Source organism: Bubalus bubalis, chromosome X (genome assembly GCF_019923935.1).
Source record: "Bubalus bubalis isolate 160015118507 breed Murrah chromosome X, NDDB_SH_1, whole genome shotgun sequence".
Lineage (NCBI taxonomy): Eukaryota > Metazoa > Chordata > Mammalia > Artiodactyla > Bovidae > Bubalus > Bubalus bubalis.
Window position 1 is genome coordinate 35,572,691 of NC_059181.1, and position 24,135 is coordinate 35,596,825.

The window sequence follows — 24,135 nt, forward strand, 5'->3', positions numbered from 1 at the left end:
AGCAGTGGTGAAAGTGGACACCCTTGTCTTCTTTCTGATCTAAGGGAGAATGCTTTTAGTTTTTCACCATTGAGAGTAATCTTTGCTGTAGGCTTATCATATATGGCCTTTACTATGTTGAGATAGGTTCCTTCTATGCCCATTCTTTGAAGAGTTTTAATCGTAAATGGGTGCCAAATTTTGTCAAAGGCTTTTTCTGCATCTATTGAGATTATCATATGGTTTTTATCTTTCAGTTTGTTAATATGATATATCACATTGATTGATTTGCATATATTGAAGAATCCTTGCATCCCTGGAATAAACCCAGCTTGATCATGGTGTATGAGCTTTTTGATGTGTTCCTGAATTCTGATTGCTAAAATTTTGTTGAGGATTTTTGCATCTATGTTCATCAGTGATATTGACCTGTAGTTTTCTTTTCTTGTGTTGTATTTGTCTGGTTTTGGTATCAGCGTGATGGTGGCTGCATAGAATGAGTTTGGAAGTGTTCCTTCCTCTGCAATTTTTTGGAAGAGTTTTAGAAGGATAGGTATTGCTGCTGCTGTTGCTAAGTCGCTTCAGTTGTGTCCAACTCTGTGTGACCCCATAGATGGCAGCCCACCAGGCTCCCCCTTCCTCTTCTCTAAATATTTAATAAAATTATCCCATGAAGCCATCTGGTCCTGAGCATTTGTTTTCTGGGAGATTTTTGAACACAGCTTCAATTTCAGTGCTTGTAATTGGGTTGTTCATAATTTCTATTTCTTCCTGGTTCAATATTAGAAGATTGAACTTTTCTAAGAATCTGTACATTTCTTCCAGGTTGTCCATTTTATTGCCATATAGTTGTTCATAATAGTCTCTTATAATCCTTTGTATTTCTGCATTGTCTGTTGTAACCTCTCCTTTTCCATTCTAATTTTGTTGATTTGATTCTTCTCTCTTTTTTTTTTTTTCTTGATGAGTCTGGCTAAAGGTTTGTCAATCTTCTCGAAGAACTAGCTTTTAGTTTTATTAATCTTTACTATTGTTTTTTTCATTTCTTTTTCATTTATTTCTGCTCCGATCATTATGATTTCTTTCCTTCTACTAATTCTGGGGTGTTTTTGTTCTTTTTCCATTTGCTTTAGGTGTAAAGTTAGGTTGTCTATTCAATGATTTTCTTGTTTCTTGAGGTAGGATTGTATTGCTATAAAATTCCCTCTTAGAACTGCTTTTGCTGCATCCCATAGGTTTTGAATTGTCATGTTTTCATTATCATTTGTTTCTAGAAATTTTTTGATTTCCCTTTTGATTTCTTCAGTAACCTGTTATTTAGAAATGCATTGTTAATCTCCATGTGTTTGTGTTTTTTTCTTGTAATTGATACCTAGTCTTATAGCATTTTGGTCAGGGAAGATGCTTGATATGATTTCAATTTTCTTAAATTTACTGAGGTTTGTTTTGTGACCCAAGATGTGATCTATCCTGGAGAATGTTCCATGTGCACTTGAGAAGGTGTATTCTTCTGCATTTGGATGGAAGGTCCTGAAGATTTCAGGGAGATCCATCTCATCTAATGTATCACTTAAGACTTGTGTTTCTTTATTCATTTTCTGTTTTATTGATCTGTCCATTGGTGTGAGTGGGGTGTTAAAGTCTCCTGCTATTATTGTGTTACTGTCAATTTCTCCTTTTATGTCTTTTAGTGTTTGTCTTATGTATTGAGGTGCTCCTATGTTGGCTACATAGATATTTACAATTGTTATGTCTTCCTCTTGGATTGATCCCTTGACTATTATGTAGTGTCCTTCCTTATCTCTTGTAATCTTCTTTATTTTAAGGTCTATTTTGTCTGATATGAGGATTGCTCCTCCAGCTTTCTTTTGCTTCCCATTTACATGGAATATATTTTTCCCTCCTCTCACTTTCAGTCTATATGTGTCTTTAGGTCTGAAGTGGGTTTCTTGTAGACAGCATGTATATGGGTCTTATTTTTATATCCATTCAGCCAGTCTGTGTCTTTAGATTGGAGCATTTAATCTAATTACATTTAAAGTAATTATTGATATATATGTTCCCATTGCCATTTTCTTAATTGTTTTTTGTTAATTATGTGGATCTTTTCCTTCTCTTCTATTTCTTGACCATCAGTTCAGTTCAGTCGCTCAGTAGTGCCTGATTTTGTGACCCCATGGAGTGCAGCATGCCAGGCTTCCCTGACCATCACCAACTCCTGGAGTTTACTCAAACTCATGTCCATTGAGAGAGCAATGCCATTTAATCATTTCATCCTCTGTCATCCCCTTCTCCCACCTTCACTCTTTCCCAGTATCAGGGTCTTTTCAAATGAGTCAGTTCTTCACATCAGGTGGCGAAAGAATTGGAGTTTCAGCTTCAGCATCAGTCCTTCCAATGAATATTCAGTACTGACTTCCTTTAGGACTGGTTGGATCTTCTTGCAGTCCAAGGGACTCTCAAGAGTCTTCTCCAACACCACAGTTCAAAAGCATCAATTCTTTGGCACTCAGCTTTCTTTATAGTCCAACTCTCACATCCATACATGACTACTGGAAAAACCGTAGCTTTGACTAGATGGACCTTTGTTGGAAAAGTAAAGTCTTTGCTTTTTAATATGCTGTCTAGGTTGGTCATAACTTTTCTTCCAAGGAGCAAGAATCTTTTCATTTCATGACTGCAGTCACCATCTGCAGTGACTTTGGACCCCCCAAAATAGTCTGTCATAAAACCCTTTAACATTTGTTGTAAAGCTAGTTTGATGGTACTGAATTCTTTTAACTTTTGCTTGTCTGAAAAGCTTTTTATTTCTCTATCAATTTTGAATGAGAACCTTGACGGGTATAGTAATCTTGCTTGTAGATTTTTCCTTTTCAGTTCTTTAAATATATCCTGCCATTCCCTTCTGGCCTGCAGTTTCTGCTGAAACATCAGCTGTTAAACGTGTGGGGTTTCCCTTGTATGTTACTTGTTGCTTTTCCCTTGCTGCTTTTAATATTCTTTCTTTGTGTTTAGTCTTCGTTAGTTTGATTAGTATGTATCTTGGCGTGTTTCTCCTTGGGTTTATCCTGTATGGGACTCTTTGCGGCTCTTGGACTTGATTGACTATTTCCTTTTCCATGTTGGGGAAATTTTCAACTATAATCTCTTCAAAAATTTTGTCATACCCTTTATTTTTCTCTTCTTCTTCTGGGACCCCTATAATTTGAATGTTAGTGCATTTGATATTGTCCCAGAGGTCTGTACGATTATCCTCAGTGGTTTTTATTCTTTTTACTTTATTCTGCCCTTCAGAAGTTATTTCTACCATTTTATCTTCCAGCTCACTGATTCATTCTTCTGTTTCAGATATTCTGCTATTGATTCCTTCTAGAGTATTTTTAATTTCAATAATTGTGTTGTTTGTCTCTGTTTGTTTATTCTTTAATTCTTCTAGGTCTTTGTTAATTGATTCTTGCATTTTTCCATTTTGTTTCCAAGGTTTTTGATCATCTTTACTATAATTTTTCTGAATTATTTTTTTGGTAGTTTGCCTATTTCCTCTTCAGTTATTTGGACTTATGTATTTCTAGTTTGTTCCTTCATTTATGTAGTATTTCTCTGCCTTTTCTTTATTTTTTTTTTAACTTGTTGTATTTGAAGTCTCCTTTTCCCAGGATTCAGGGTTGAATTCCTTCTTCCTTTTGGTTTCTGCCCTCCTAAGGTTAGTCCTGTGGTTTGTGTAAGCTTCCTATAGGATAAGATTTGTGCTGAGTGTTTGTTTGTTTTTCCTCTGATGAGCAAGGCTGAGTGAGGTGATGATCCTGTCTGCTGATGATTGGGTTTGTATTTTTGTTTTGTTTGTTGTTTAGATGAGGTGTCCTGCACATGGTGCCTCTGGTGATTGGGTGATGCCAAGTGTTGTATTCAAGTGGTTTCCTTTGTGTAAGTTCTCACTATTTGATACTCCCTAGAGCCACCTCATGTGAAGAGTTGACTCATTGGAAAAGACTCTGATCCTGGGAAGGATTGGGGGCAGGAGGAAAAGGGGACGACAGAGGATGAGATGGCTGGATGGCATCACTGACTCGATGGACGTGAGTCTGAGTGAACTCCGGGAGTTGGTGATGGACAGGGAGGCCTGGCATGCTGCGATTCATGGGGTCGCAAAGAGTCGGACACGACTGAGCCACTGAACTGAACTGAACTCAGTCTTAGAGTCAGTGCTCCCACTCCAAAGGATCAGGGCTGGATCTCTTATGTTAAAAAGTGAATCCATATGTTTCTGACTCCAAGTCACTGGACTGGCAGGAAAGCCACCTGATTTGACAGCAGAACTCACCCCAGGCAGGAAGTATCAGGTACCTGATACTGAAGAAGAGTATCCATATGATGATGAAAGGTTGTTGCTGAACCATGAAAGACTCCAGGATTCTTGGCTTTCAGAGGAAAAGAATTCAATCTGGGGCCAGAGACAAGGCTTGATCACTCAGAGCTTTTGTGTAATAAAGTTTTATTAAAGTATAAAAGAGATAGAGAAAGCTTCTTACATAGACATCAGAAGAGGGCAGAAAGAGTGTCCCCTCACTAATGTTAGCAATGGAGTTATATACTTTTAATTAGTTATTAACAGTGAATCAAAAGAATGTCTGGAGGTTGTACTTACTAGACCCACTCCCATAATTTACATTTTAAGCTAACAGAATTAGCCAGAAGGTTTTTTCCAGAAACTGTCCTCAAGCAGGATACATTATTGTTATATAATCCTAAGGAATGTAGAGGGAAAAAGTTTGTCCTTTCCTCCTCCTTAAGAATTTCAGATCCCTCTCTCCTTGGGGACCTCCAGACTTCTTATCAACCTGCCTAGGAATTGACTCTGTCAATGGGATTTAAGGTGCTGCTGCTGCTGCTAAGTCGCTTCAGTCATGTCCGACTCTATGTGACCCCATAGACAGCAACCCACCAGTCTCCCCCATTCCTGGGATTCTCCAGGCAAGAATACTGGAGTGGGTTGCCATTTCCTTCTCCAATGCATGAAAAATGAAAGTGAAGTCACTCAGTTGTGTCTGACTCTTAGCGACCCCATGGACTGCAGCCTACCAGGCTCCTCCGTCCATGGGATTTTTCAGGCAGGAGTACTGGAGTGGGTTGCCATTGCCTTTTCCGATTTAAGGTGCTAATGCAGGGGAAAAAAGCAGCAGCAGCTCACACGGAGTAGGTACTCAGGTGCGGTCATCACTTGCTTCCTTCCTCCTTCTAGTTCCGGGTATGTGTTTTATTCTGGAGCATGATGCCACATTACTGCTCTGTGTTCCCAGCTTCCATTGTAGCTTGTCAAGGTGTCACTGACATTCTTAAGAGGAAGAATTAATTAGCCTGTCCCTTCTTCATGTTTCATCACAAGGTTGGTTCTGGGTAGCCATGAGATGAGTAGCTCTCCATTCCTGCCTGCCAAAATCTTAGAAGTTTCTGTAGAGGACTTAACTGGATTCAGTCAAATATACTGTCCAGATGGTCTTGACAACACCTACTCTCCCAAGGCTAGGTGTGAGGCAGCATCCAGCCCTGGAAAAGCCAGAGGAACTCCTATCACAAAGACAGAGGACAGGGTCAGACCCTCGGGTTAAGCTGTGGAAATCCGGTGTCAGCCAGCAGTCCTGTTCTAGTTTTGACTAGTATAGGCTACTTTTCTGATATTAAAGAAGATGAAAATTTTTAATTTTACATACATTGTTGCATTATACAACATTATGGTGTATACGATACTATGTTTTATTTCCACAGGTTTACTATATAATATTCATCTATTCAATACATCCATGGACCAATGACATTTAGACAGATATACTGTTTAGCAAGGTTAACCAGAAGAAAGAGAACATCTTTGCTTTTTTTGAAATCATTTTAGGAATAATTTCCTTTGGCCTAATTTAGGCTGTCAGATAATATCAGAATACTAATGTTATTTAGATTTTCCTTTTATCTTTTCAGCAGAGGATTTTGAAGTGCATGGAATATTGTCAAAGTGTTACAATTATTTGTTGAATAACACAATCTGTGACTTTCTTATTTTAGACAGAAGCACAATTAACAAGTTATTTGAAGAGATTCAGAGGATGTTTATCTTCTTAATTTTTGCAGTATTTTAATATCTTTCAAAGCCTGCTCAACTCTCACATTTCCTAACCGTTTGCAAATTTTCTCAGCATCAACTTATATTTCAATCTTGGATATCAATAATGTTCTCCTGATTATTTAAGTCTTTTGTCAAAATTAAATGGGAATTTTAGAAGGCAGAAAGAAAACATAAACAATAAATAAATCCTGATAAATAACAATAACTGCTGCTTGTAGTTTGGAGTATCTTTGTTTCTTCTATCTCTGTAATTATAATGAAATAATACTTCATGAACATTTTTAACCTGTACTGTTTTTAGTGAATGTATTAATTTAAATGTTATGAGTTGCTTTTTGTATTATCAAATATTCTAAGTGCAGTTTAATTTTTAAGGATGATATTTTATGGCTATACTTGTTAGAATTATTAAACTAAGATTTTTTTGCAAACTAATTATTATACTTAAGATTTTTCCATTTTTTGACTTTATAAATGAGTCTATAAGAAATCTCCTTGTTTTCATATTATATGACTTTATAAATGAGTCTATAAGAAATCTCCTTGTTTTCATATTATATGCTTTCATTATATTTTCCTAGAAGTAAAAAAACTGGATCAAACTCTATGTACATATTTTAGACTGTTGATATATGTTGTCAATTTGCTCTTTAAAAAGGTTATACCAATAGTATTAACCACTAGTAACAGAAAATATTGCTTAATTTCTTCTTTCATTGTGCAACTAGGATGCATAAATTATATATATAATTGGTGTATAGTATATATATACAGTGTATATGTAGTGTAGTATATACATCATCAGTGTATATAGTATTCTGCCAGCCCCATAGATGAAAGGTGAATTTTTAAATTGCGTTTAATATTCTTTGATGCCAACATCCACTGGATCACAGAAAAAGCAAGAGAGTTCCATAAAAACATTTACTTCTGCTTCATTGACTATGCCAAAGCCTTTGACTGTGTGGATCACAACAAACTGTGGAAAATTCTTTAAGAGATGGGAATACCAGACCACCTTACCTCCTCCTGAGAAATCTGTATGCAGGCCAAGAAGCAACAGTTAAAACTGGACGTGGAACAATGGACTGGTTCCAAACTGGGAAAGGAATACGTCAAGATTGTATATTGTCACCTTAGTTATTCAACTTATATGCAGAGTACATGATGAGAAATGCGGAGCTGGATGAAGAACAAGCTGGAATCAAGACTGGCGGCAGAAATATCAATAACCTCAGATATGCAGATGACACCACCCTTATGGCAGAAAGTGAAGAGGAATTGAGGAGCCTCTTGATGAAAGTGAAAGAGGAGAATGAAAAAGCTGGCTTAAAACTCAACATTCAGAAAACTAAGAACATGGCATCCGGTCCCATCATTTCATGGCAAATAGATGGGTTAACAATGGAAACAGTGACAGACTTTCTTTTCTTGGGCTCCAAAATCACTGCAGGTGGTGACTGCAGCCATGAAATTAAAAGATGCTTGCTCCTTGGAAGAAAAGCTATGACCAACGTAGACAGAATATTAAAAATCAGAGGCATTACTTTGCTAACAAAGGTCCATCTAGTCAAAGCTATGGTTTTTCCAGTAGGCATGTATGGATCTGAGAGTTGGACCATAAAGAAGGCTGAGTGCCAAAGAATTGATGCTTTGAACTGTGGTGTTGGAGAAGACTCTTAAGAGTCCTTTGGACTGCAAGGAGATCAAACCAAGTCAATCTGGTGGTTTTATTTCCTATAAATATGTACTGAACACTCCACAGTTGGTTAAATCTGTGAATATGGAACCATGAGTATGAAGTTGATTGCAACTTATACATGAAGTTTATACATGAAGCTAGCATGTAACTTTTTGCTTGGTTCCTCTGATCCCTGTGCTGTTCAAGGGTCAACGGAACTGTACATATATATAATATACAGTAGGATTAATACATGCCAAATATAGAGAGAAAAAAAAATATTCTTTGATTCTTCTTGCATAAGACACCATACAGTAGTAATGATTTATTGGCTAACAATTTGACCTGCTTGCTACTATTAATAATGGTAACATTATATTGATTGATTTTTGTATATTATGGACTATAATCCTTTTTATATATTCCTGGATAGCTTCCTAGTATTATCTTTACAAATTTTGCATCCCTATTCATAAGGAATATCGGTCTATAGTTTTCTTTCCTTCAGTTGTCTTTGTCTGGTTTTAGTATCAGGGTAATAGTGACTTCTTAGAATGAGTTGAGAAGAGTTTTCTTCTGTTCTATTTTTGAAACAGTTATGAAGGATTGTTCAGTTCAGTTCAGTCGCTCAGTCGTGTCTGACTCTTTGCGACCCCATGAACCGCAGCATGCCAGGCCTCCCTGTCCATCACCGACTGCCAGAGTCTACCCAAACCCATGTCCATTGAATCAGTGATGCCATCCAGCCATCTCATCCTCTGTCGTCCCCTTCTCCTCTTGCCCCCAATCCCTCCCAGCATCAGAGTCTTTTCCAATGAGTCAACTCTTCGCATGAGGTGGCCAAAGTACTGGAGTTTCAGCTTTAACATCAGTCCTTCCAATGAACACCCAGGACTGATCTCCTTTAGGATGGACTGGTTGGACCTCCTTGCAGTCCAGGGGACTCTCAAGAGTCTTCTCCAACACCACAGTTCAAAAGCATCAATTCTTCGGTGCTCAGTTTTCTTTATAGTCCAACTCTCACATCCATACATGAACACTGGAAAAACCATAGCCTTGACTAGACGGACCTTTGTTGACAAAGTAATGTCTCTGCTTTTGAATATGCTATCTAGGTTGGTCATAACTTTCCTTCCAAGGAGTAAGCGTCTTTTAATTTCATGGCTGCAATCACCATCTGCAGTGATTTTGGAGCCCCCAAAAATAAAATCAGCCACTGTTTCCATGGTTTCTTGCCATGAAGTGATGTGACCGGATGCCATGATCTTAGTTTTCTGAATGTTGAGCTTTAAGCCAACTTTTTCACTCTGTTCTTTCACTTTCATCAAGAGGCTCTTTAGTTCTTCTTCACTTTCTGCCATAAGGGTGGTATCATCTGCATATCTGAGGTTATTTATATTTCTCCTGGCAATCTTGATTCTAGCTTGTGCTTCTTCCAGCCCAGTGTTTCTCATGATGTACTGTGCATATAAGTTAAATAAGCAGGGTGACAATATACAGCCTTGACATACTCCTTTTCCTATTTGGAACCAGTCTGTTGTTCCATGTCCAGTTCTAACTGTTGCTTCCTGACCTGCCTACAGGTTTCTCAAGAGGCAGGTCAGGTGGTCTGTTATTCCCGTCTCCTTCAGAATTTTCCACATTTTATTGTGATCCACACAGTCAAAGGCTGAAGGATTGTATTCTTCTTTAGTGATATATTTCATCATTGAAGTCATCTGGTATTGGGCTTTATCTCTCATCAGTTCAGTTCTGTTCAGTAGCTCAGTCATATCTGACTCTTTGCAACCCCATGGACTGCAGTGTGTCAGGCTTCCCTGTCCATTACCAACTCCTGGAGCTTACTCAAACTCATGTCCATTGAGTTGGTGATGCCATCCAACCATCTCGTCCTCTGTTGTCCCCTTCTCCTCCTATCTTCAATCTTTCCTAGCATCAGGGCCTTTTCCAATGAGTCAGTTCTTCACATCAGGTGGCCAAAATACTGGAGCCTCAGCTTCAGCATCAGTCCTTCCAATGAATGTTCAGGACTGTTTTCCTTTAGGATGGACTGGTTGGATCTCTTTGCAGTCCAAGGGACTCTCGAGTCTTCTCCAACACCACAGTTCAAAAGCATCAATTCTTTTGGCTCTCAGCTTTCTTTATGGTCCAACTCTCACATCCATGCATGACTCCTGGAAAAACCATGTTTTGTCATATGTTTACTAAATAATTCAATCTATTAGCTATATTAAGATTTTATTTTTTTAAATTATAATAGTCCTTTAATTGATAATTACATAGTACTTAGAATTTATAAAGTACCCTCCTGCTGCTACTGCTAAATCACTTCAGTCGTGTCTGACTCTGGGTGACCCCATAGACCGCAGCCCACCAGGCTCCCCCGTCCCTGGGATTCTCCAGGCAAGAACACTTGAGTGGGTTACCATTTCCTTCTCCAATGCAGGAAAGTGAAAAGTGAAAGTGAAGTCGCTCAGTCGTGGCCAACTCTTCACAACCCTGTGGACTGCAGCCTATAGGCTCCTCCGCCCATGGGATTTTCCAGGCAAGAGTACTGGAGTGGGTTGCCATTGCCTTCTCCAAAGTACCCTCCTATCTGATATCAATTTCCATTTGAATCCAATAAGACAAGCATTGAGACCTTAGATTTTTCTCCTTTTTCCAGTTGTAGAAGCTGATGCACAGTGAGTCTAAGGGACTTGTCAAGACTACGTGTTGGTGAGGTATAGAGCTTAGATGTAAATGTTATATTCTCAGCCTCCTGGCCTGTCATGATACCATGTTAGGAATCCAAATATGATGAAGAATACTATATATTTCTGTAGCCTATAGAGAAAAAAATTTCATATACTTTTTTGAGACTTATTACTTTCCTCCTAGTCATTAGCATTCAGAATCTTCAATTTCATAAAGTTGCCTTCATCAAAATGTTAGTGACCATTTTTATATAATCTCTTTTCTGTTCCATTTTGCATATTCATAGGGAGAAATTTGTAGCCATAATTTGTTTGTTTGGCTTCCCTGGTGGCTCAGACAGTAAAGTGTCTGCCTGCAATGCAGGAGACCCGGGTTCAATCCCTGGGTCAGGAAGATCCCCTGGAGAAGGAAATGGCAACCCACTCCAATACTCTTGCCTGGAAAATTTCCATGGACTAAGGAGTCTGGTTGGCTACAGTCCATGGGGTCGCAAAGAGTTGAACATGACTGAGCAACTTCACTTTGTTTCTTCTGGTTGTTGGTGGATAATTATCCGATGCTTAAGCCTTTAATTGAATATACAAGAGTATTTGTAGAAATTTATAAAACCTATAATACAGTGGAAAGAAAGAAAAGTAATGACAGAAATTGTCAGGATTTTGTAGAATATTGGGAAATACTATTGTGAATTAAAAAGATACAAATCTGAACAAGACAACTCAGAAAACCAAATCTATGTCATTGATGTTATGATTTTATTAGTCAGTACAGTATATTTGCCATCCCAGGCCATAAATATGAATATCATTTCTGTGTCAGATCAAATCATACATAATGTTTTGTTTTTAACTTTTGCATATATTTCTCTTAGTAAAAATTTATAGCATCCACAACAAAAAGAGAGTTCCTCTTCTTTCTCATTTTTCAATTCTTTCTTTGTCGGTATTGCTTCTTAGATTTTAGATAGGTTTTACATGATTTTCCTCTGTCTAATGCCCTGCTTAGGATGGGGTCCATTGAATGTTGGTTTAATTTACTATCACTCATTCTGGTATGAACAGATGTTCCTTTAGTATTTATATTTTCTCTTTTGAGAACTTTCTGTTCTGCTGAAAGTATTCTGACTTCCCTTGATAAACTAAGGCCAGGAGTTCTTCCCTACTTTCCCCTGCCCCCAGCTTCATCTTTATTTTAATAGTTTTCTCTTTTCTTCTTCTGAGTGAGTTTCCATGTTTATTTATTGAGATATAATTAACATAAAACATGCATTAGTTTTCAGGGTATGACATGGTATTTTGATATATGTATATATTATGGAATGATTACCACAATAAGTTTAGCTAACATCCATCACCACAAGTAGTTATAATTTCTTTCCTTGTGATGAGAACTTTTTAAAACATTAATTTATTTATTTTAATTGGAGACTAATTACTTTACAATATTGTAGTGGTTTTTGCCATACATTGACATGAATCTGCCATGGGTGTACATGTGTCCCCCATCCTGAATCCCCCTCCTACCTCCCTCCCCATCCCATCCCTCAGGGTCGTCCTAGTGCACCGGCCCTGAGCGCCCTGTCTCATGCATTGAACCTGGACTGGTGATCTGTTTCACATATGGTAATATACATGTTTCAGTGCTATTCTCTCAAATCATCCCACCCTAGCCTTCTCCCACAGAGTCCAAAAGTCTGTTCTTTACATCTGTGTCTCTTTTGCTGTCTCACATATAGGATCATCATTACCATCTTTCTAAATTCCATATATATGCGTTAATATATTGTATTGATGTTTTTCTTTCCGACTTACTTCACTCTGTATAATAGGCTTCAGTTTCGTGCACCTCAGTAGAACTGATTCAAATGCATTCTTTTTAAAAGCTGAGTAATATTCCATTGTGTATATATGAACCACAGCTTTCTTATCCATTTGTCTGCCGATGGACATCTAGGTTGCTTCCATGTCCTGGCTATTGTAAACAGTGCTGCGATGAACACTGGGGTACACGTGTCTCTTTCACTTCTGGTTTCCTCGGTGTGTATGCCCAGCAGTGGGATTGCTGGGTCGTATGGCAGTTCTATTTCCAGTTTTTTAAGGAATCTCCACACTGTTCTCCATAGTGGCTGTACTAGTTTGCATTCCCACCAACAGTGTAAGGAGGGTTTCCTTTTCTCCGCATCCTCTCCAGCATTTATTGTTTGTAGACTTTTTGATAGCAGCCATTCTGACCTGTGTGAGATGGTACCTCATTGTGGCTTTGATTTGCATTTCTCTGGTAATGAGTGATGTTGAGCATCTTTTCATGTTTTTGTTTGCCATCTGTATGTCTTCTTTGGAGAAATGTCTGTGTAGTTCTTTGGCCCAGTTTTTGATTGGATCACTTATTTTTCTGAAATTGAGCTGCAGGAGTTGCTAGTGCATTTTTGAGATTAATTCTTAGTCAGTTGCTTCATTTGCTATTATCTTCTCCCATTCTGAAGGCTGTCTTTTCACCTTGCTTATGGTTTCCTTTGTTGTGCAAAAGCTTTTAAGTTTAATTAGGTCCCATTTGTTTATTTTTGCTTTTATTTCCATTACTCTGGGAGGTGGGTCATAGAAGATCCTGCTGTGATTTATGTCAGAGAGTGTTTTGCCTCTGTTTTCCTCTAGGAGTTTTATAGTTTCTGGTCTTACATTTAGATCTTTAGTGATGAGAACTTTTAAGATGTTCTCTCTTAGCCACTTTCAAGTATACAATACAGTATCATTAACTATAGTCATGTGCTATATGCTGTATCCCCAGGACTCATTTATCTTGTAACTGAAAGTTTGTACCTTTTGACCATCTTCACCCCATTTCAAGGATGAGGGTGATCAAATTTTCTATTTCTTCCTGAGGAATTTTGCCTAAGTCACCTAATTTGGCAGCATGAAATTATTCATAGTGTTCTCTTGGTATTTTTATTTCAGTAAGGCAAATAGTAATTTCCCCTATTTCATTTCTGATTTTAATAAATTATCTCACCTTTTGTCTTAGCCTATGTAAAGGTTTGTCCATTTTGTCTATATTTTTAAGATTCAGCTTTTGGTCAATTTTCTATACTTTTTTATTGTTTATTTTATTTTCACTTTAGCTTTTATTATTTACTTCCTTCTGCTTTGAGTTTAGTTTACTTTTCTTTTTTCTTGTTTTTTTTTTTTTAATTTTTATTGTAGTGTAGTTGATTTACAATGTTGTTAATTATACAGCAAAGTCAATCTGTTATACATATACATATATCCTCTCTTTTTCAGATTCTTTTCCCATATAGACTATTACAGAGTATTGAGTAGAGTTCCCTGTGCTTGCTAGCAATCTGTTAGTTATGTATTTTATGTATAGTAGTGTGTGTGTTAATTCCAATCTTCCAATTAATCCCTTACCCTCTGGTAACCACAAGTTTATTTTCTATGTTTATAACTCTATTTCTGTTTTTATACATAAGTTTATCTGTTGCCTTTTTTAGATTCTACATATAAGCAATATCATATGATATTTGTTTTTCTCTGACTTGCTTTACTCAGTATGACAGTCTTATTCTTGTTTTTCAAGGTAGAAAGTTAGGGTATTGATTTGAGATTTAAAATTTTTATATAGATTTTACAGGCTTTAGATTTCCCTCTAAGCATTGCTTTACTTGTATCTTAAAAGATTTGGTATTTTGTGTTTTCCATTCCTCAGGTTTGCATTTTCTCATATAATTTCTTCTTAAACCTGTGGTTATTTAGGATGTTATTAAATTTCTACATATTTGTGCATTTACCAAACTTCATTGTGTTATTGATTTTTAATATAATTCCATGTGATTAGAGAATATCCTTTGTATTATTTAATTAGATGTAAATTTACTGAAGCTTTATTTATTGTTTTATGACACTCTATGTAGGTTATTTAGCTGTGTTGAGGTAAATCCAAAAGAAATAACTCTAAGAGTTGAAAATGATTACATCTGTATGTGTGTGTGTGTGTGTGTGTGTGCGGTGTGAGTATACAGTGGTGGAGAGAAGGGACTTCTGATTTTCAAAATAAGCTTTGTATGATTATTTTTGTTTTATTTTTGCAAGTATGTACCCTTATAATTTTGATAAAAACAAAAATTCAAAATTAAAAGAAAATAATCCTTTTGTGACAAGTTATTATTTTAAAGCATTCAATTATATCATTCTCTTACCCAGTTCCTGCATCTGTATCTTTCATGTGTACCAATATATGCAGACACACACACACACATACACACATTGTTCAGTAAAGAAAAGAAATGTAAGTTTGACAGTAATTTATAGGTTTTTAAGTATACTGAGATCAAGTTACATCTTTCTTAATAAGTCAGTGTTGTGATTTTATATTTTTATACAGTGGGTATATGTACTATGCTTTTAATGACACCCTTCATCCACAAAAGCATGTAGCTTAATGGTTACTAAAGATTAGAAAAAATACATAATCGGATTTAAATCTGTTACATGATTTTTTGGGAAGATGCATATGCTTGTCAAGTGGCTCATTGGTAAAGAATCTGCTTGCCAATGCAGGAGATGTGGGTCAACAAGATCCCCTGGAGAAGGAAATGGCAGCCCACTCCAGTATTCTTGCCTGGGAAATCCCATGAACAGAGGAGCCTGGTAGACTGCAATCCATGGGGGTCACAAAAGAGTCAGACACGACTTAGTGACTGAACAGCAACAATAAAATATTCAATTTGTCATTTTTTTAGTCCAATTTACTATTTAACACTTTCAACAATTAGAAACTCAGAAATCTATTTCTTTATGTTTGGACCATGACTCTTCAAGGATTCCTAAATTCAGTATGAAATTAAATTATACATATTTATAGTTTTCTGGAGTGCCACACATTGCTTAACATTTTTAATTGTTCTATGTTTACTAGGTAGTTTAAAGGAGATTTACCTAGTGTATCACAGTGTAATTCAGTCCAATAAGAAGAACATAAAAATGCTGCAGAGACAGCACACCCTGTGAGATTTTGCTCACTAAATTTGTGCCAGTGAGGCAGATTGATTATGTGGCTTCCAGCATTTCAGATGTCCTTCACTATATTTATAGCTACTTATAAGTTATGTGTCTTCATGTGTGTGTGTGTGTGTGTGTGTGTAGATATAAATAGCCAGTGGTGCTTTCTTGGCTGACCTATGCAGCAGGAAAATGTGAAATCAGCAGTAAAGGACTTGATTTATTTCTAGTTGTAACCCTTCCTTTCCTACATTGCACCAGGTTTGGATACAGTCAGAACTGCTGATGGACAATTTCTATTTTATTTGGCATCCTTGACTAGACTTGTTTGTTTACACTAAGTCACTCAAGCCCTTCCTTTCCTTATGGGCCACTTATATGTCTTCTGGGCCAGTGTGCAGAGTTGTGCTTCCTTACATGGTAATCACTAGTCATATATATTTACATGAAGCTGAAGTTAATTAAAATTAATTATTTTCTCAGTTAACATAGCCACATTTCAAGTTCTCAGTATCCATATGTGACTGTTAGATAGTATAGAACATTTCCATCATCACAGAAAGTTGTATTTGACTGTGTTAGTATACATCTTTCCTTCTTTTTTATCCTTCCTGTTCCTGCTCTATATTTTCCTGCTTTATATTTTCCCTAAAGCTCTTGAAAATGAGTGAACATTGTTCACTATTTCCACCAACTTTTTTTTTTTTTAATCCACCATCCTTTTTCTGCCTTTCAAGGATATGCAACCTTTGGGTAAACATTTTGTAGTATTTATTCTGGATTTACAGCCATTTTTACAGGAAGGTAAGAAAAATCCTTCAAGTATTAAAAGAGAAGACTTTCGAATGACACCTGCCCCTTTTCTATTCATAAAAATTTTTTCTACCAGTACTGAACAGGAACTAAAATCTTTTCTATATCAGAATATCATTCTTCTCTTGGAAATATGTCTATTTGAATGACAGCTTCTCAGTTCAGTTCAGTCGCTCAGTCGTGTCCGACTCTCTGAGACCCCATGAATCGCAGCACACCAGGCCTCCCTGTCCATCACCAACTCCCAGAGTTCACTCAGACTCACGTCCATTGAGTCAGTGATGCCATCCAGCCATCTCATCCTCTGCCATCCCCTTCTCCTCTTGCCCTCAATCCCTCCCAGCATCAGAGTCTTTTCCAGTGAGTCAACTCTTGGCATGAGGTGGCCAAAGTACTGGAGTTTCAGCTTTAGCATCAGTCCTTCCAAAGAAATCCCAGGGCTGATCTCCTTCAGAATGGACTGTTTGGATCTCCTTGCAGTCCAAGGGACTCTCAAGAGTCTTCTCCAACACCACAGTTCAAAAGCATCAATTCTTCAGTGCTCAGCTTTCTTCACAGTCCAACTCTCACATCCATACATGACCACAGGAAAAACCATAGCCTTGACTAGACGGACCTTTGTTGGCAAAGTAATGTCTCTGCTTTTGAATATGCTATCTAGGTTGGTCATAACTTTTCTTCCGAGGAGTAAGCGTCTTTTAATTTCATGGCTGCAGTCACCATCTGCAGTGATTTTGGAGCCCAAAAAATAAAGTCTGCCACTGTTTCCACTGTTTCCCTATCTATTTCCCATGAGGAAAGTATATAGAATGGCACACATCACAAAACTTTCAGTTTTCCCTCTTCATTAGTTACCTTAGTGGGGTCACAAAGATTAGGACTCATCTTCTTGGTTCTCTTCATGTATCACTGAGTTTTAGTGTAAAAAGTGTTGTAGACTCATAGTTCTGTTGACGTGATAAAACTTACATGAGTGAAAAAATCATGGACCTCTCAATTTTGTAATTACAGGGCTACTTGGGTAAACCCCTTACGTTTTGAGGGGTAAATTCTTTGTAAAGATTTGAGTTAAGAGAGGGCAAGACCAGTATGACTTCCCACCTACACACAGTTGACAATTAAAGAAGGTGGGGATTGGTTCTTAGCTCTGTAAATTCATCACACAGTATTTTAGAAAACATGTTACAGGAAGGGAGAAAGGCCTCATGCTTAAAATAAAAGAGAAGGTTAAGGGCTAAAATCAGTACATTGAATTATCTTGATAATCACTATCACCATCATCAGTGATAGTATCAAACATCTTGAATGAAGCCTACAGTCATGTTCTGTGTTAAACCTCTCCCATCAATGCAGTCTTCCACTCCTACCATCCCTGATTTTGGGACACAACACAGATCCAATGACAGTTAAGACTCAATATCCAGCAACTGTTGGGATTTAATCCATCATGATCACTCTTTACCTTGATCATCCCCGAAAATGGAGCCCTCTGCGTATACACTGCCATTCCTGCTAGCTCTGTGCTCCCTCCCGCCTTTTTTTTTTCTCTTCCCCTCTGCCTTCTAGGATATCTACATTTACATAAGCCCTTGATGTTTTGGGGGATTCCTTTCCCTTCACTATTTCTTCTCGCTATGACCATGGCTATCTCTAGGGCTTTACTTCTTATTTAGCTTTTTCTGTGGATCAGGATGTAGCTCTAGAGGTGAAGTTTTCTGGAAGCCTTGCTCCCTGGGTTGATTTTTCTAGATGGTCTTTGTTACAAATGGCTGCCTCTTTGAACTTTGCATTATGTGAGTTTACCACTCTCTGGACATTGCTACCAGCTGGGTGCATTGCACATTCTGCTCCCTACTCTTCTCATTTTCTGAGTGATCTCAGTGTCCATATGGAGGTCCATCCAGAACCCTGGCCTCTCAGTTCCTTGTCTTCATGTTTCCATTGATTTCCTTTATTCCCCTCAGCTCTTCTATTGGGAACCCATGTCCATCAACCATAATCAGATGACGATGATGGTTTGGGAAACATACTTTTAGATATTACTTGACTTTAAAATGAGTTCATATTATGTTAATTAAAAAAAAGAATAAGATAGTACCTAGTGTTAGGTGCTCAGCTGTGTCTGACTCTGCTACCCCATGGACTGTAACCCACCAGACTCCTCTGTCCATGGAATTCTCCAGGCAAGAACAGTGGAGTGAGTTACCATTTCCTTCCCCATGATAGTACCTAAAAGTAATATAAATACTATTAAAATATGTGTGAGCAAAAGTATTGATATCTGTTAATACGATAAGCAAAAAAATGAAGGAAAAAAAACAGAAGCGGTAAAATATAAATGAGACAAAATATAACTGGTTATTTATAATTAATAATGAGAAATTCCAGGAGAAATAAGATCAAATGAAGTTTTAAGAGCTGGAATATGGAAGGGTAGTATTTGTATGTGAACTCTATCTTTGCTCAGTTTAACCCTTGACATCTGTGTGCTGGTATCACTACAGATGAGTTGCTTGCTCAAAATAAATGAAACATCCATGAAAATAATATATTTTACAGTATTTTTATGCTTTTATAATTATGTTATAAGAACAGATTATTTACAAAAGACTGTGTGATGTGAGATGGTATTGGTAATGAGGTGGTCAGTGTCTTAGTCTGTTCAGACTGCTGTAATGCAGTACCACAGAGTGGTTGATTTATAAGTGACAAAAATTTATTTCTTACAGTTCAGGAGGCTGGATTTCTTAAGATTATGGCACCAGCCTATTAGGGTGAGGGCTCCCTTCTGAGTTGCAACTTCTTGATGTGCCCTCACGGGGTGGAAGAGGCTAAGAATCTCTCTGGAGTGTGATTTTAAATTGCATTTTTCTCATATCTGATGATGTTAAATACATTTTTATACGGTAACATGTCATATGTACATTTTCTTTTCTGAACTCTCTTTTCAAATCTTTTACATAGTTTTTCATTAAGTTTTTCTCTTAATCTTTGTGCGTTATTTATATATTTAGGATGCAAATTGAGTTTTTTCAGAAATAATGTTTTTTGACTAGTAATTTTATTTTTTAACATTATCATTAACAGAACTGTTTAAAATTTGATAAAGTACACTTTAGTTATTTTTTATAGATGATTATTTTGATATTGCACTTAAGAAATATTGTTCTCCTACATTTTCTTCTGCAGAGTTTATAGTTTTAGGCTTTATATTTAGGTCTTTGGTCCATTTTGAATTAATAGGAATTATTTCTAATGTCACTTATTTTTTTATTTTTAAGAATTCTATTTGGACTCATGAAAAATAAGCCAAGTCTTATGGTGAAAAAAAAATGTGCTTTCAATGTTACAAGGCAACTTTTTTTGAAACTGTCTTTTTTGAAACTGCTGTTTTGCAAAATCCATAATATCTCATTAGATATCCTGAACTTATTCATCTGGCATAACTGAAACTGTACCCTTTGACCAACATCTCCCCATATCTTCCTTCCCCCAACCCTTGACAACCACCATGTACTCTCTGCTTCTGAGTTTGACTGTTTTAGATTCCACGTGTAAATGACATCATACATTATTTGTGTTTCTGTGCATGGTTTGTTTCATTTAGTATAATGTCCTTCAGCCCCATCCATGTTGTTGAGAATGGCAGAATTTCCTGCTGCTTTTAAAGTTGAGAAACATTCCATTGTATGTGTGTATCACCTTTACTTTTTTATCCATTCATCCTTTCATGAATATGTGGGCTATTTCCACATCATGACTATTGTGAATAATGTTGTAGTGAAGATAGGAGTGCAGGTAATACTCTTGAGATCCTGATTCCAGTTCCTTTGGCTAAATACTCAAAAGTGATATTGCTGGATAATATGTTAGTTCTGGTAACAGTATTGTACTTTATACTTGAAATTTGCTTAGAGTGTGGATCCTAAGTGTTCTTTCTCTCTCTCTCATACATACATACACACACACACATACACACAGTAACTACATGACGTGATGGATATATTAATAGCCTGATTGTGTTATTTCATTATGTATATCAAATTATCAAGTTGTAAACTTTAAATATGTACAATAAAAAATAGTATAAAATGAAATAGGTGAAGGGAATAAAGAGATACACATCTCCAATTATAAATAAACCACAATAATATAATAATCTACATAAGGAAAATGGTCAATGACATTGTAATAACTTTGTATGGTGACAGTTGATTACTAGACTTAAGGTGCTCATCTCATAATATATGCAAATATCAAATCACTATGTACTACACCTGAAACAACATAATAATATACCCTGTTTTTAAATTCTAAAATATCACAATTTTTATACCAAAAATAGCCAGTTATAATGTATTTTTTGTCTAACAGGTGGCAACGTACAACTTTAGAATTCAAGTTCGAGTTAATTTCTTTGCAGCTTCAGAACTTGACTCTCAATGTCGTTTGTCAGACTCTCATGTGATTCCAAATAGACCACCAGTTCTTCGACCATGTCATATTCAAGCTACTGGTATGTAATATGAAACATTCAACTGATATGCGTATCAACTATTTATTTTTATATAGCTAGAAGTTTAAAAATTATAGCATGATATTCATTTTTTAAAAATAGAAATGCTAGAAAGTAAATTTATTATATGGTTCTTGTGTATGTTTGTGAGTCTGTGAGACTGAATTTTGATAAATAGCATGGATATACTGTCACATGATTTACCTTTGCTTAAAAAATAGGATGTAATTAAAAACAGAGGTCAGGTTAGTACTTTGTTTTTTTGTGTGGGCAATTTAAATGATTATTTCAAAATAGAAATTATTAAAATAAAATACATTTGTTATAAAATAAAATGATGAAAATTTTATTTAAGGGAATGTTTTCCCTCAAAAGAGATGAGTTACCAAAGAACTAAGTACAAGTAAAGAAGGATAATTATTTTAAAATTTTGAATTATTTATTGAATATTTATTTATCCATTTTCTTCAAGTATTCAAATATAAAACTGATGCCCTCTGCAGACTATACTTTTGACTGGCTTAGGCTTGCATTGTATTATGTGCTTAAGTATTTTTCTTGAAAATTTAAGTCTAGTTTATATTATACTGTATTTTGTTTTTATTGTTCTGACATTAGTTGTCTTTAATAATAAGATAGTGATCAGTTAATAATTGTACTTGGCACCGAGTTAGAGAAGCCTCATTAAAGTAGCATATACACTATAGGGATTTATTTCACTCCCATTTAAAATACAGAATTAGTAATTGCACAACTGGTAGAGAAGTTCTATGAAATTAAAAATTTATGCCTTGTTTTAAGATATCTTTTTAGATTAGGCAAATTACTTTAATGAAAAAGAAAATATAATTCACTTATTTTATAAATAAAAATTAATGTATCATCATTAAGGAAAATTGGAAAATGTAGAAACACAGAAAACATCATCTGGAATGTGACTATTTATAATATACCATTATTAATAATTTGGTGTCTCACTCTTCTTTTGTTCCATATTTAGCTTTTATTAGTTGATTTATAGCATAGTGGAGATCTTACTGCCTATGTTAAGTTGAAATCTGATCATCCGATAGAAACTTTACCACTGTCCTAAGTTCTTGTGGGTTTTTTCACTCTGGAAGTTAATGTTCTTGAGTTTTATAATGTTTTCCTAAATTGCTTCCTCAAAAAGCACTTTGCCATTACTTTCCATATTTCTTTTTCTGACTCCTATTGGTTAGATTTTGTACCTCTTTGATTGTATTGTATATTTTAATTATTTTATATATTCTCCCTTAGTGTCCTTTTCCTCATCTTTTTATTTTATTTCCCAGAATTTTTTTTCTGAACTATTTTATCTCTTCAAAAATTATCTTGGTGATTATAAACTAACAGGATTTTCAAACATTTTTTCTTATTGTTTCTTTACTTATGGAGTTTTTAAAAATGAAAGCAATACTTTATGTCTGTAATTATAGTATAAATTATTTGAGCTTTTCTTCAGTTGAGTACATTGTCTCAATTTTTGCTGAAATATTTTTCCTTCATATCTGTCTCCCTCATGTTGAGGAGTTCCTTAAATGTCGATTGAGTCTTGCCTGTTCTCTTATGTTTCTTAGGGAGTCTCACAGTGTTGGCTTCAGCACCAACTGTTATATCTTTTCGTGACAAACTGGATGCCAGTGAATGTTTTAATTTAGAGGGGGAACCAAAATATTAGTATGTGAGACCTTAATCTTGAAGAAGTTTCTCCAGAAAATGTTTCTCTAATAATCTGTATTGGGTAGAATGTAGCTTTGTATAAGCAAAATTTGTTGTTCAGTCACTCAGTCGTGTCCAACATGTTGCAACCCCATGGACTGCAGCATGCCAGGCTTCCCTGTCCTTCACCATCTCCTGGAGCTTGCTCAAACTCATGTTAGTTAAGTCGGTGATGCCATCCAACCATCTCGTCCTCTGTAGTCCCCTTCTCTTCCTGCCTTCAATCTTTCCCAGCATCGGGGCCTTTTCTAATGAGTTAGCTCTTTGCATCAGGTAGCCAAAGTATTGAAGTTTCAGCTTCAGCATCAGTCCTTTCAATGAATATTCAGGACTGGTTTCCTTTAGGATGGACAGGCTTGATATGCTTGCATTCCAAGGGACTCTCAAGAGCCTTCTCTGACACCACAGTTCAAAAGCATCAATTCTTTATCTAATTGATAAAATAGATAAAATTATCTTATATCAATTTTTCTAATTGATAAGTGAAATAGAGATCACTAAAATGTGTCATAATATGGCAAAAGAGTGATTTGTTTTAAAAGATACAACCAGTCTATTACTTTCACTGTTAATCCCCAATTGTCAATTTGAAAATAGGCAGAATATCTTAGCCATTTCTTGTATATGGGCCATAACATTGTCTTTTCCTAAGATTACTCATGACAAGAGTTAGGGGTAACACAGTGATGGAAATTATCTGTGCCTTTCTCTTATTCTACATATCCTAATTTTCTGCCAAGGTATCTATTAATTCTACTGGTAAAATAAAATTGCTTATAAGATATATGAGCTTTTGCATCAGAAATTGGTTTCTTTCCAGGGAGTTATATTGCCATAAACATGTAAGATTCTTTAGTTTTCATTAAGGATTATAAACATCCTCAAGGTAAGTTTCAAAAAGTATAGATTTTTCAACTCTGGTTTCTGGTTCAGCGTATAAGAAGCTTAGAAGTCACCACTCCATCCTTACAGCAAGTTAAAAACCTAAGCAAACTGAAAAATCAACAGATCTTATTAGATCTATAAGAAAAGTGAGATCACAGGGCAAACTCATGCCTCTGAAAATGGAGAGACTCATGGGCAAATACAGAGAATCACAACTTATTGAATGGAACAGAAACTCCAACGTAGAAGTTCCTTTGGGAGTCAATGCCTGGATAAGGAAGCCTGTACTGTAACTGAGGAATTTCTGGAAGTTCAGCATGGACAAGTCTGAGAGCAACAGTGTCTATGGGGCCCTAGTCATACCCCATGGGGCCCCTTTCATACTTTTGTGAATTTTACCTCTAGGAGCTTGACTTGATTCTCTTAAGTGATTATGAGAGAAAAATACCCTCATGTTTCTGGCAAGGGTGAGGAAAAGGAATTTTGAAATATACCAAAGCATTCTGTTCTGCTTAACAAGGTATGCCCTCTGCAGAAACTCGTTGACCAGATCTTGCTGGGGTTTTATCAGAAACTCCCTGATCTCAGGGAAGGGAAATATCCAACTCCAGTCTCCTCTAACCTTCTCTGTGTGAGAAAAGAAATATTAATACTCAACTCAGCCCACTCTAACCATTTAGTCCCAAATTGGTAGTGGTGGTGTGCAGATTGAGAA

The 24,135-nt window shown here is 36.2% G+C and overlaps 1 protein-coding gene across 1 annotated transcript in view; it reads left to right on the forward strand.

Annotated features, from left to right (window-relative positions):
- CFAP47 (cilia and flagella associated protein 47) overlaps positions 1-24,135 on the forward strand; it is a 497,722-nt gene that overhangs the window by 80,969 nt on the left and 392,618 nt on the right. Inside the window, exon 22 of the mRNA XM_006066421.4 lies at positions 20,654-20,795. Coding sequence (XP_006066483.4) covers positions 20,654-20,795 — 142 coding nt within the window. The remainder of the gene's footprint in view (positions 1-20,653; positions 20,796-24,135) is intronic.